Here is a 12906-nt window from a genome sequence, read left to right as displayed (position 1 = left end):
ATAATGACAAAGCTGTTTTTGATTTCCAATTCCCCCACCTCCATTTTCCAAAAAGGAGAAGTAACACACGTTCTTTGCCAAACTGGCATTACTCAATGAAGTGAAATGCTTCCCAAATCCTTCTTAAGAGACCTAGTTATTGAATGCAGAGATGTCTAAGTCCAGGTTATTCTGCCTAAATTCCACTTATGTCCCTCTGACTTGTACTTCCTGTTTGTTAGGCAGTTCTGGCGTTCTTGAACCTGTTAGGGAAATATTAGTCTCAGAGATGGATTTGTCCTCATAGTTTTACTGTTTTGGGATGAATTCCTCAACTTAAGATCATTACAATTTTTTTTTTCTCCATCTTAAGTCTAAAGTGTCCTTTTTCTGCCTTTCTGAAAAGCTAGATGAGGTCATGGATGGTTTCAGCCATGCACCCATGGTCATCTTGAGCTGACACAAGTAAGGACAGAGCTGGACATGGAGTAGGACAGCGGCAAGATGCACACAAAGATGAGCTGCTGACTTGATTCACCTCAGTTCCTGAATCTGTTCTGTCCCCGAATCTTCCTTCCTCCCTACACATCAAACCTTCCCCATCAGCCATCTCACCACAAGATGAAGTGATTTAAAAAAAATGCCCTTTGTGAAGAGATTTCCATGCCATCCATCAGTTTATTTTCTCTTCAGTAAGCCTTCCTCATCTTTTGGAAATGCAAAAGTCACAGGTTTAGAGTCTTAGCTACTCTGTCAGAAGAGTCAACCTTGCATTTATCAGGAGCTGCAGGAAGCAGGAAAGCTTTTAGAGCTGTTACAACTCTCTGTCTCAGGATGAAAAGTGATGGCTGAGTATTCTCTGAGGCACAGCTTAGGAATCAAAGCTTCAGCAAAACAACCTCAAATATCAAGTGTTTGACAGATAGGGCCAGACCCTCATTGGTGCTGCATTTTCTCCAAGTGAATTGACTTTCACTTCTTAATTTACACTTTTAACTTAGTGGAGAGTCATACCTTTAGGAAAATATTGTAGATACATTTTTGTTGCTGGAATCAGAAAAGCATTATTTTTGATCTCGATGGTTGTATGATATTGGTATGATCTCTGGGTTTAGGGCTGTATCATGGATTTTCCATGTGGCTTTGCATAAGTCATTCGGAGAACAACCAAAGAAGCTTGGAGTTTGATAGCAAGTTTGCATTACCATGAATATGTCACCCTTCTATCACCCTTGAAAAATACCTTCAAGCAAGTCACTTGCTGAGCACCAGAACCAAGCAAACGTAGCAATTCCTGTAAAACTTGCTTTACAATACATTAGTTTCGACAACAGCAGAGATAAGGAGTGTGATTTCCCCATCTGGAACTTTTATAAAGGCTCACTCTCCCCCAATTTCTACCTACTGCCAGTTTAAAGAATACACAGAAAATATTATGTTTAATCCCATTTGAAATCTCTTTGGAATAGGCTGAGAAATTGCCAGGGAGAGATTAATTCAAATGCAGCATGACTGCCTACTTGTATCCAGGAAAAAAAGTGCAATATACTGCCATTGTGTTGTGGAAATGCACCAGCAGTTCTGATTAATATAGTCTAAAATACAACCTGCCTTCTAAGTCTAAGCATCGTGCAAGTCAGCTCTTGCAGCCTTTGCTTAATTCCACACCATATTAACCTTTGTGTCCCCAAGTCTTTCCCAGGATAAATCTTTCTTTGCCTTTTCCTGCATATGATATGCAATGTATATGAATGCAATGCAACAAAACCTGAACATTTATCCAGGAACATTCCAATTTCTGTACATTCCACCTTCCTATTTGATTCATTCAGACATATAAAATACATGCTACACATTGCAACAAAGACATGGAGAACAGTGAATCTAAAAGGAACGATACCAATAGTCTGGCAAAATCAGCTGCAGCTGCTGCTGCAGTTTTTTTCCTCAGTACAAATCACCCTTTGACTTGAAATGTTGAAGTTGCCTGATTTTCCAAGGTTCTTTAGAGTTTCTGTCTCACGTTGCTCCAGCGTCTGCAGCTCTAAAATACAATGGGTGTCTTTGTGTCTTGTCCATTCGTGATTTTGTCATCACAAATTTACTCCCCAAACCTTCAACTCCAATGTGACTGAGGGTGCTGTCAAGGATTTTATTGTAAAAATAGCTCTTAAAAAACTCATATACGTCAGGCTGTCATACCTACCCTGGCAAGCAACACAAAATGTCCTTTTAGCTGACTTTTGACAGGCATGTGTGCTTCTAGTGAGTGGATGCAAACACTTGTGGGGAAATGCACAGCGAGTGGGTGCAAGGAAAACCATCGTGGGGCAGAGCAAGTGCAGTCCCCAGCCACGGTCCATAGCTGGAACCTCTGTTCTCAGCTTTTTCATGCTGTGAACAGTCATTGGCTTGTTCTGTTGTGATTAAAGCATGACAGAATATGCCTCGATGGAAGCACCTGTCTTAATGCTCACCAGCTTTATTTGATTTTTTTTGTGGTGGAATTTCCTTACACCTCCATAATGATATGTTGTGAGACACACTGGGTGTTGTAAACATTCCCACTCACAGCTTATAAATACCTTCTCTATTTTTAGTGCTAGTGGAGTCAGAGGGTTTGAGGTTTTCTTCAGTAAAGAATGAAAATATCTGAATAATCCACCATGACTTTATTTCACAGCAAACCAATAAAGTAACTTTTAGCATTCTAAAAGTATCTCATAAATGTACCAAGAATCTAAAGCAATAAAAACACTAGTAAATTACCTGAAAAGTTTCAGCTACCTCTCCCTATCTTACAGGCTTGTTATCTCAGATATTCACAGCTGCTTTCATAGATTGCTCCTGTAGTGAAGAATTGCTGAATATTTGAGATTACCAGAGAGGTGTGAATTTACAGAGGCCTTCTGAAGATTTAGAATGTATGACTCATCTGTATGTGCTAATTAATATTGTGTGGGTGTGCTTTTGGAGGAAAAAAAGTGGATATCCTGATATCAATTTTACAGGTAAAGTTAAAATATCATGTACGGACACTTCAGATTTGTTCCTGAGGCAGTTACAGTACAACAGGGACAAATCTGGAGTTGGATTTTCAGAAGGGTTCAGCCTTGGTCCAGTTTTCATTCATAGTAAACAGTGCTCTGAAGTTAAGGTGGGGAGGCTGGGAGGCTTCTTCTGATGATGATGGGCAAGAAGGGAGAGGGTTTGAGGCTCTGAGGTATCCAAAAAAACATTAAACATCTCCTGACTAGCAGAGGCAGGAGAGGGATAGCCAGAAGCCCAGCAAGACTTTTCAGGCCTCCAAATAACTTGTATTCTGTGGTCAAGTCATGCAGCTCCTCCGAGCCTGCAGGTTTTTGCATGCATGAACTAAGGCAAAGATATTTGCTAACCTGGTAGGACTGTGTGAGTCAGGAGGACCTTAGTGCTTCTGAGTGCCAAACAGTAGCTCTCAATCAGATACCTGTTTCCACATCAGACCCATCTCCCCCAAAGCCTATGAGTTTCTCTGAACCCAATCCCCTCATCAGCTTGTTAGGAAAACAAGATGACTTTGCAGCTGTGGTGGGTGTTCTGATGGAATAGGGAAGATGGAATAGCTTCTCTGTATGACTTTGTATCCAGTCGTAGGAAATCATCACACGTTCTTAGCTGCTGGGCTGATTTCCACAGGCTGCACGAGGCCAGAATTTCTGCACAGCCACCAGAATAAGGGATTAGGTAATGCAGAGGGATTTCTGAGGACAGCACTCTGTGAATCGATGCAGGAGAGGGTGTATAAATATATAGCAGACTAATAAGGCACTCTAAATGTAGTGTCTATAGTATGCAATAGTATGTAAAATATTTACTTTGATTATTCACTCAATTCATTTCAATTCAATTGCATTAATGTGAGTATTAAATATGGCATATTTAATACTCATATACTAAAGGCGCAAAATCAGTCACACTAAAAGCTCTAGACCTCACACTAGAAAATTGCCAGCCCAGCATGTTCAGGCTTTAAGCAGCACTTTACCTTATACACCCGAAGTTAGCAGCTTACCACATGGAAGATCTTAGTTAGGAAACTGTCCATCAGAATCGAGATCTTTTTAGCACATGAGAAACTCTAGGGGGTAAATTGATGGTTTCGTAAGTTCATGTTTACATTCTGGGAAAAAATGAATGTTGTTGTCTTTCCTTTTGTTCTTCAAACAGTTTTTCTTCTAAATATCAGATCACTTATCATAACTCTAATTTGATTCCTGCTTTCTGTTTAAAACACAACCTAGAAAAAATACTGACCTTCTCTGAATTTATTTTTCAGAGAAAAGTGAAAATTAATATTTTCTCATCAGGCTCATGAGAAAGCTATTAACATTTCCCTGAATCTATTCAGTCAAAATCAAGTTCAAATTTTATTTAGACAGATCAATCTGTTATCCATTAAGCCTGACTCAGCTCAGACATGAAGCTAATCCATGAACGTGTAATATATATCGAGTACTCAGAAAAGGAAAATTTAGAAAGGTCTAAGCTTTTAAGAACTTATCATATGATGGCCACTGAAAATATTGTTTGTATTGTGTATAAGAGAGGTTGCAAGGTTTGGGAATAATGAAGAAGCAGAATGATACCTAACAGCATGGCGTCGTGCTGAACCTTAAGCAGCGGTACTGGAATTTATTTTCCTGCCATTGAGATCTCACCCTTTTCAGCAAAACCCACATCACTGAGTATGTGTTTGCTGCATGACGGGCACGTGTATGGCATTGCAATCCCTGCTAGACACCCCAAATCTCTAGTTCCCCTTACTGACCAGCATGATGTCTACTGCTCACTGCACAAGCGAGCTACTGAAAGATCTAACAAGCCGTCCAGCTGCCCAGGGTCAGGGCTTTCATGCTTGAATAGTGCTTTGGAGATGCCTATCTCAACCTGATCATTCCAAAAATTTGACGCTATGTTTTTTGTTTTACTGTCAGTTTGCTGATAAACTAAGCAAAGGTGTTTTGTAGGAACTAATGACCAAGTCTGGTTGGCAGCATTTAGCTGTCCATGGGCCATCAGCTTCTATCAGTTTCTCAGAGGTGATTGATCTTCAGGAATCGCTTGTACTGCTGTCGTTACTGCTTAAGCATACTGCAGACTAGGGGATTTGTTAGTAGGTAGCAAAGGCCTTTTGAAGAAAGGTATTCGTCTTTTCACTACACTCTCATTGATTTTGCAAAGTTTCAAAGCAGACCAATGGAAATCAGAGGTGACTCAGAGTGAGTAATAGCTCTATAAGCTCCCTTAATCAGCCCTTGTCAGACTCCCGTGTGGTGCTAGGCAAGTACCCCGGGCATGCTTTGATTAGGTGCTCGCTAAGCAAGTGAAACTTAAATCAGTTCATCAGAAAAGAAACTTCACATTGTGCTATTTAAGATTTGTGTGTCAGAGTCACTCCAAGCCCTTCATTTTATGATCTGATCTTATAAATTATCTTTATGATTAAACCAGTATGCTCCATCAAAAATGATAACAGCTATTCCTTGTGCTGACCATTTTAAGTGATAGACCCAAATTGACCATTTTATCATGGATAGTTTTTTCAAACTCATTGTTGAAGAATAAATTAAAATGACCTGAGTTTCAGAGACCTGGAGCACTTAGCAGTGCTATGCAGTCGAGTGGTACCTGTGAATGTTCAGAAGATTTCTAGAAGCCCTGCATAGAAGCTTTTTCTTCTACATACAAAATGCCAAAATGGTGTTTTTTTTCAGTAGGAAAAGTTATGGAAAATTGGGTTGTGTAGTTTTCACTTACATTAATATTGGTACAGAGGCAGCTGACTGTCTCTGTGCTATCTTTCTATTGCTAGAAAGATACAGTGCCAAAAACATTGGAGGAAAGGATTCATGCAGAATCCTAGAGAGGATTTTAATTTAATTGTTGAAAATCATTAACTGGAAATACATATTAGGGACAATAATGGGATGCATGGATGGAATGGGATACTACATTTGATGTAGTACAAAAGTGAGTTCATTCATGTAATTATTCAAGAAAGGAAAATAGATAAAAGTCAGTGAAAAACAGAATGCCTGCTATTAGGAGAAAAAGTGAGATCAGTTACAGAAAAATAAAGAAGAGGTTTTTTGGCTTGCTAAATTGCTGAAGCTGAACGTATGCATTTCCTCATTATTATACAAGCCAGGAAAATATCCCTGACCTTGTCTCTTGCCCTGTTAAAGTTAGGAGAAATGCCCTAGCTTGAACATTTGCTTAATTTTGAAATGCTCTGTGTTTCTAGTTATTGAAGCCTTGTGTGAAAGGTGGTAGTTGATCATACTCTTTTGTCACCCATATAGAGTAGTTCCACCTTGTCTAGGCTAAAGATTTCCTTGCTTCTAATATGTAAATTTTCAAAACTTCCCAGTGTTGTGAGTGATTCTTGCCGGTTTTGTGATCTGAGGTGAAGAGTCCATGCAGTCCATGTTGTCCACTGCCTTTAAAATCAGCTGTGTCTCCTAATGTACATGTCCCTACATGTACATGACCTAAGGAAATGTTCGGTGAGAGAGAAAAAGCTGCCAAAAATTTCATGACAACCATACCAATATAAATTACGCTTTCAAATCCAGCTTTTTAAATCAGTTATTTTACTTTTCCAGTTCTACAGACAACAGCTGTATTATATGTAGGAGTATGGCCAATTAATCCTAATTTGTTCTAATAATATTCAATGAACTTGCTGATTCCTTACCAAACAGCTTGTTGTCAGTTGATCAGAAAGATAGGATCCTCGCCAGAGGAGTGTCCTGCATTCCCCAGCCCAGTGACTGTTGGATGAGTATGTCTATCAGCTGAAGAGAAAGTCAGAGATATCCTCACAGAGAATGGCCATCAAGAGCTAGGGTAGGTCTCAGTGACCATGGCTGGAGAGAGGGGATATCTCGCAGATGATGCTGTAGAGGCCTCACTGAGACTTCTGTCCTCAAACCTTTTTGTCACCCTACTGAGAAGAACTGAGACAGAAGGTGGTCACTTAAGCTTTATCAGCATCATAAGATCGTAAGTCATGATGGAAGGGATCTCAGGAGGTCTCCAGTCTACCTCCTGCTCAAAGAGGGTGAGCTGTGAGGCAGACCAGGCTAACAGTGTTGAAGGCACTCTTTAGGGCAGCTCTGGTAAAGCAACCCTCCATTATGTCAAAAACTTTTGTTCAAAGGGCCAATCTGTAAGACCTACTGATTGCACTTTTCCACTTACCTTCAAACTCATTCTTTGGAAGACTTGGTGACAAACGTTTTAGCTTCACGATTTAAAAGCTGTACTTGCACCCTGCAAAATTCCATTGACTTCACTCTGACTGTGTGTGACAGATGAAAGAATTTTCAGGGCCAGGCCCAATATTAAAACTAGGGATTTTCCTAACAGCCTTTGTTTAATAGATGCTGCTAGAGGAAAAAGATCTGAAACTCTATCATTCTTACATGCATGCTCTGACTTATACTCATCTAAATTAACCTTTTCAGGCAGGATTCATGTATTTAGGTTAGTGCACAGAGATAAAAGATGGAGGAGATCTTCTCATCCCAAATCTGAGAGCCTAACCAAAGTAGATGCTAGCTTGCATGATGGCTGTCTAGATATCAAGCTCAAATAGTAAAAGTTCATAAATAGTCTATTTTAATAATAACCTTGAAGAAAAACAGTGCAATATTTTAACATTCTTTTCGGACTTTTTTTCATGTGCTTTAATCTCCTAAGCGTGGACTCTGATTTTGTTCTTCTGACATAGTTATTTCTTATGGCGAATTATAACATTATGCTCTGTATTTCCCAGCTGTAGTTCTTCAGAGCTTAACTAAACCTTGTGGCTTGGAAGACTTGCTCTCTTTCTGTAAAATTATGCTATAATTCTGAAACTGAGCAAGGATCCTGAAGCAGACAAACTCTAAATGTCTGACATGCCAGCTAGAGGCCTTCACTTGGATCCCGTGTCTCAGATCAGAACAGCTTTTAGGAACATTAAGCATATGCTCAGTGTAATATTTGCATTTTAAAGCCTTGTTAAATTGAGGGAAAAGGTCTTTAGGTTTCAACAGGGCTGAGATGTCACCCTATGAATAATCCAGTTTATAGCATACTGTCAAGGATATTGCACCTTATGACAGTGTCCCCTCATATTGTGAAGCGAGGTGAAGAGGTTTCCCTGAAATGCAGAGTCAGTCTTACTGAGCAGTAAATATTACAAAAGTAGGGGAAAAGTGCTTATCTGCTTTAAAAAACAGGGGACTGAATGCTCTGTGGTCTAAGAACATTGTTATAAGTTTAGGGTGAGAAAACAGCACTTTTTAATAAGCTTCAAAACACTGGACTCAGTGCTGCGAAAGGAAGCATATTCAACTGGGCTGCTTAATGCGGGGTGATGAGATGCAAAAGCTTTCAGACCCAGCAGGTACAAGAGAAGTGGCTAACTCAGGCAATGAATTAGCAAAACAGCTGCACCTTTCTGCCAGTGCTGCAGGTTCCATCAATAAAGTGCTTTCATCTCCGCTTCACACAAATCGAATAGTAATTATTCGCATTATTCCAATGCTAAAATTACAAAATAAAGAGACCGATGTTATACCTAGATAGGTGAATATTGCAAGTCCACAAAGACTTTTTTTTTTAATGAGACATTATACATCATCTAAGCATAATTTGCAAAAGCCATAATAAATGTGGATAAATAAACTAAATTAACCCTTCACTGGTAGACACCTATAACTATTAAAACGTGAGTTCGGTGTCTGATATGCAATGGCAGAATTTAAGTGTATTGATCCACTAAAGCAAGGCAGAAAAACCTGCCACTTAGCATATATCTACATGATAGACTGGCCATGTGCAATTAAGTTTGGCCTGCGAAGAGCCCCAGCAGAATGCAAACGAGCTGAAGTGGACCCATGCCAAGCTAAGCTATATTAGCTGGAGGTGAGACTGAGCTAAGGCAGCATCACAATGTTTTATGGCAGCACTGACTCATGCCCCCCTGGATCACAGCACCAGCTCATGTTTGCCTCAGATCTACTGTTAGTTATTCTCCAGCCACACATATTATGGTAAAAACATTTACTTATGTGCCTGCAGTTCTGCTACTGCACATAATTACAGATGTTCTTGCCGGGCAGAGAGTGCAGGACCACTTTTGTTCATTCATTGCTTTTTATTCTACAGATTAGGCTTTTGCCATACCTCATTTATGGATACCAAAATCTTGACACTTCACTCTTCAGGACTTTCTAAACTCAGGACTTGAGTTGTAAACTGTTAGGATGTTAGAATGACTCAAGGGTTGCAAAACTCCTCTGAAAGGATGTCTTTCCTTTAATTAAAGGCTGTCAGTAGTCAAATCCCAGGCTGCCAGCCTGAAGAGGGACCAGGCTACATTATTCATCGCAACATGCGTGCTAAAAAGCAGTGAGATGGCAGTCAGGTGGCAACGTGGTGCCTTAGCCTCAGCACCGCAGCCAGGGAAGAGCCTCCCCCAGTAATTGCAATCTAGCAGGGTGTTACAGTTGGTGCTGGTGCTGTCTAGAGATACCCCAGGGAAAGCATTGGTTTTGCAAAATACAGAGATTAGGCTGCAAAATAATTAGGAAAGCACGACCGACTTTTCATTTCATATCCTATCTTATTTATAAGTGGTTTTCTGAGGAAACAACACTGACATTATTTAGTACCTCTTTCTTGCCGAAATTAGTCAAGTGGATCTTTGTTTTGAAAAGATACTTTTTTTTCAGCAAAGTTATTATAGTAGTTATTACTTTATTGACATTGTGTTTATTTCCAGTCATAATAGAGTTTCTCACAGTATACAGTCAGTGTCAGGATTTCTATTTAATTAGCTTTTTTTTCTATGTTAAATAGCTTTTAAAACCCTTTCATTAATGCTATTCAAATGTAGAGAGACAATGAGACTTACTGTGTTCAATACCTCCCTCAATTATAAAGAATTATCTTGCTTGCAAATATTTGTCCTAGAAAATATTTGTATTACTCTAACTATTGCAATTTACATTTCAGTTAATTCATATAACATGAAACCTAAATGGAAAAGAGTTAAATTAGTGTATAGAATTAATGTCTTAGAAAAATCTTGACCAGTGAGAGATGCTTGGAAACACATAACCAAGATGGTAAAGTACAGGGCTTCATTTGAAAGCTGCCCATGAAGCCAGTGTCTTTTGGAGACTAAGCCATAGGCCATCTTCATCTCATTGCTCAGCTCTGCCTGTGTGGTTAATCAAAACCCGATGTAGATACCCCCTTAGGGAACTCTGCTTTGGTAGAGAGATGAGAGTATTGCATACACCAAGGGAGGAACTCATCTGCACCTCTCAGCCATTGCAGCAAAGCACCTTTCAGCTCATTGCTCTAACGCACTCGTTGCCAATGAGCTGCCTCCTGAAGATTCAGCGTTAACAAATGCCTTTAATTCCAGTTAATTGCATCCTTGTTCATTCTGAAAATTCAAATAAATTCAAAGTCTATAGCCTAACTTTAATATAATGCTCTTTGTTGGATTTGATTTGTTGTTTTAGCTCCTGAAGTGTTCCAGGCGTTTATGGATGGTGGCCCAGGATACTCGTACCCCGTAGACTGGTGGTCGCTAGGAATTACAGCATATGAGTTACTGAGGGGCTGGGTAAGAATGTGAGGTTTTGGTTTTTATTTAACACATTGCCTGGCAGAAATCCAAAAGATGGCAGTTCCCCCCTGAACAGATCATTCATGGTAAACTTCCAGTGAAGGAGGCCAAGGTTTGGGACTGGAATGCAACCTTCAGCCTTTCCCAATTGGAAACATTTTGGGGCAAGTTTTCTCCCACTGTCAATTTCTTTGTGATAGTTTACCTCAAATGGTCATAGGCTTTTGGTGTGTGCTAAGAAAAAGGCTAATTTGTAATTTTTTATAATTTTTTCTATAGAGCAGTTGGGTAACTTTATTATACTCTACTTTATACTTTTCATTATTATACTTTTGATTCACTTGGCTAATACCCTAAAAGAGCAAATATAATATCCTAAGATATTTGGCCTAGCTTCAGAAAATGCTTGTCTGCCAGTGCACTCATTACTTATCTAATTAATTATATGAATAAGCTTAACAAAAAGGCTTCCTGAGCATGGTTGAATTTCACAGAAAAAAAAAAAAATTGGAAAATTCTTTTCAATTTTGGTCCAAAGGATTGAATTTATTGGGTTAACTATCTATTATTCCCTATGGAAATGATCATGATATTTAGCTTAAGTAGAGGGTTTTTACATTTAATTCCTATTTTGGAAAAGATTTTTTTTTTGCATTGCAAAATGCTGTGCTCAAGGGGAGGGTATTTATTATCATATAACACTAGCACAGTACTGCTCCCCTGTCCTACTAGGCACTAATTAAGATAATTCAGCCCATAAAGATCTCACAGCTTCATATGGAATGAATAAAATAAAGGAATAAAATAAAATAAAGGACAATTATTATCCCCACTTTTAGAAGGAAAACTGAGATTCAGAGTACACGCATGTTGTTCCTTCAGTCCATAAAAGCAGAGTTTTCAGTGTTTGTTATTATTTGACCAAAAATTTTTGAATTTCCATAGGAATGTCAGAAGTGCTACTCCTGATGCAAAGACTTCTTCCAAGCGAAATCTGTTCTCAAAATATAGGAGCATTAAAAAAAAAAAAAAAAAAAAAAAAAAATCTTAGCCTTTTTTTTGCTGCCATCGTTCTGAAAGATTACTGAGTGTTTAGGCTTAAGTGTTCCCAGGATGGAGTATTTTAACCTGAACAGTTAAGATCTGGCAGTGATAAATACATACTCAGTTCTAATCACAAAAGGTGGTACTAGCTGCACATACAACAAATTGAAAGAACACACTGCTGTTTTAATATCCATCTTTTTCGCCAATGGGTTTCTCCAAGAAAGGAGCATAATGAATGATTGTGCAAGTAAAGCTGCACTCCCAATACAAACCACGAAAGATTCTTAGTTACTCTAATAAATGAAAAATTTTATAGAGAGGTATCCATTTGCCAAGATCAGCAGTTGCCTCTGAATAAGTTTATCTGTCGAGGGGCAAAGCAAAGCAGAGGCTGAATCAAACCAATTTTTAAATAAAAACATTGCCATCTGTCCCTGCTCCAGCCAGCTGCTTGTGCTGCACTAGGGAGCCGTTCTCTCCCGTTGAGCAAGTCGGAGGGTGGATGGCAACCCACGCCTTAGTACATACTAGAAAAACAGGTGTTTTTTTTCCCCTAGATTTTGCAACTGGTGCTAAACTGCTGCCTTGACTCCCATGGCAGGAAGATGACTGCAGACCATGTTGCTGGCACATTTCTCTTATTTTCCAGCCACTAATAATGAGACCCAGCAATCAAAAAAAAAATGAACTAAAACTAAAACTTTGTGCTCAACATCAAATCAAATCAACATCAGCTCCATCAAATCAAAGAACATGATGCACACGACAAGTCAGCCTGTTTGTGTGCTTAAAGTACTAGTCTAAAATATCTGGACTATCTGCTTAGAGAGGCAACAAGGATTTAGGTGAGATGAAGCTGAGCAGAATGATGGACAGTGAAAAAGTCTATCAATGCAAAGTAGCAATCTAGCAATTTGGTTTACAGATATATGACTTCAAAAATAAGTTCCTCATAATTAATGAGAACCTAAGTTATAGGCAATTCTTTTTGTTTCCAGATACTACATTTCAGTGAGACTAGATCCCAGGATTCTTCTCACAACATTTTAGACCTTTGAGCTTCTCCTCACCTATAGAAGAATTCAGACAATGCAAATACAGTGTACTAGAGCTGTGTCAGCTGTAGGCTCATATAATGGGTTAATTTTAGATTTCAAAAGAGAAAAATGAAGAGGGTTATAAGCGAGATATTTTTTACTGTGTTT

General features: G+C 39.0%; 1 protein-coding gene across 1 annotated transcript in view; it reads left to right on the top strand.

Annotated features, from left to right (window-relative positions):
* STK32B (serine/threonine kinase 32B) overlaps positions 1 to 12906 on the top strand; it is a 147225-nt gene that overhangs the window by 111352 nt on the left and 22967 nt on the right. The window contains exon 7 of the mRNA XM_026034222.1: positions 10548 to 10651. Coding sequence (XP_025890007.1) covers positions 10548 to 10651 — 104 coding nt within the window. The remainder of the gene's footprint in view (positions 1 to 10547; positions 10652 to 12906) is intronic.

Source organism: Nothoprocta perdicaria, unplaced genomic scaffold, assembly GCF_003342845.1.
Source record: "Nothoprocta perdicaria isolate Ctin4 unplaced genomic scaffold, notPer1 scaffold_14, whole genome shotgun sequence".
Lineage (NCBI taxonomy): Eukaryota > Metazoa > Chordata > Aves > Tinamiformes > Tinamidae > Nothoprocta > Nothoprocta perdicaria.
The sequence above is the reverse complement of the archived record's forward strand: the minus strand, read 5'-3'. Positions and strand labels throughout refer to the sequence as shown.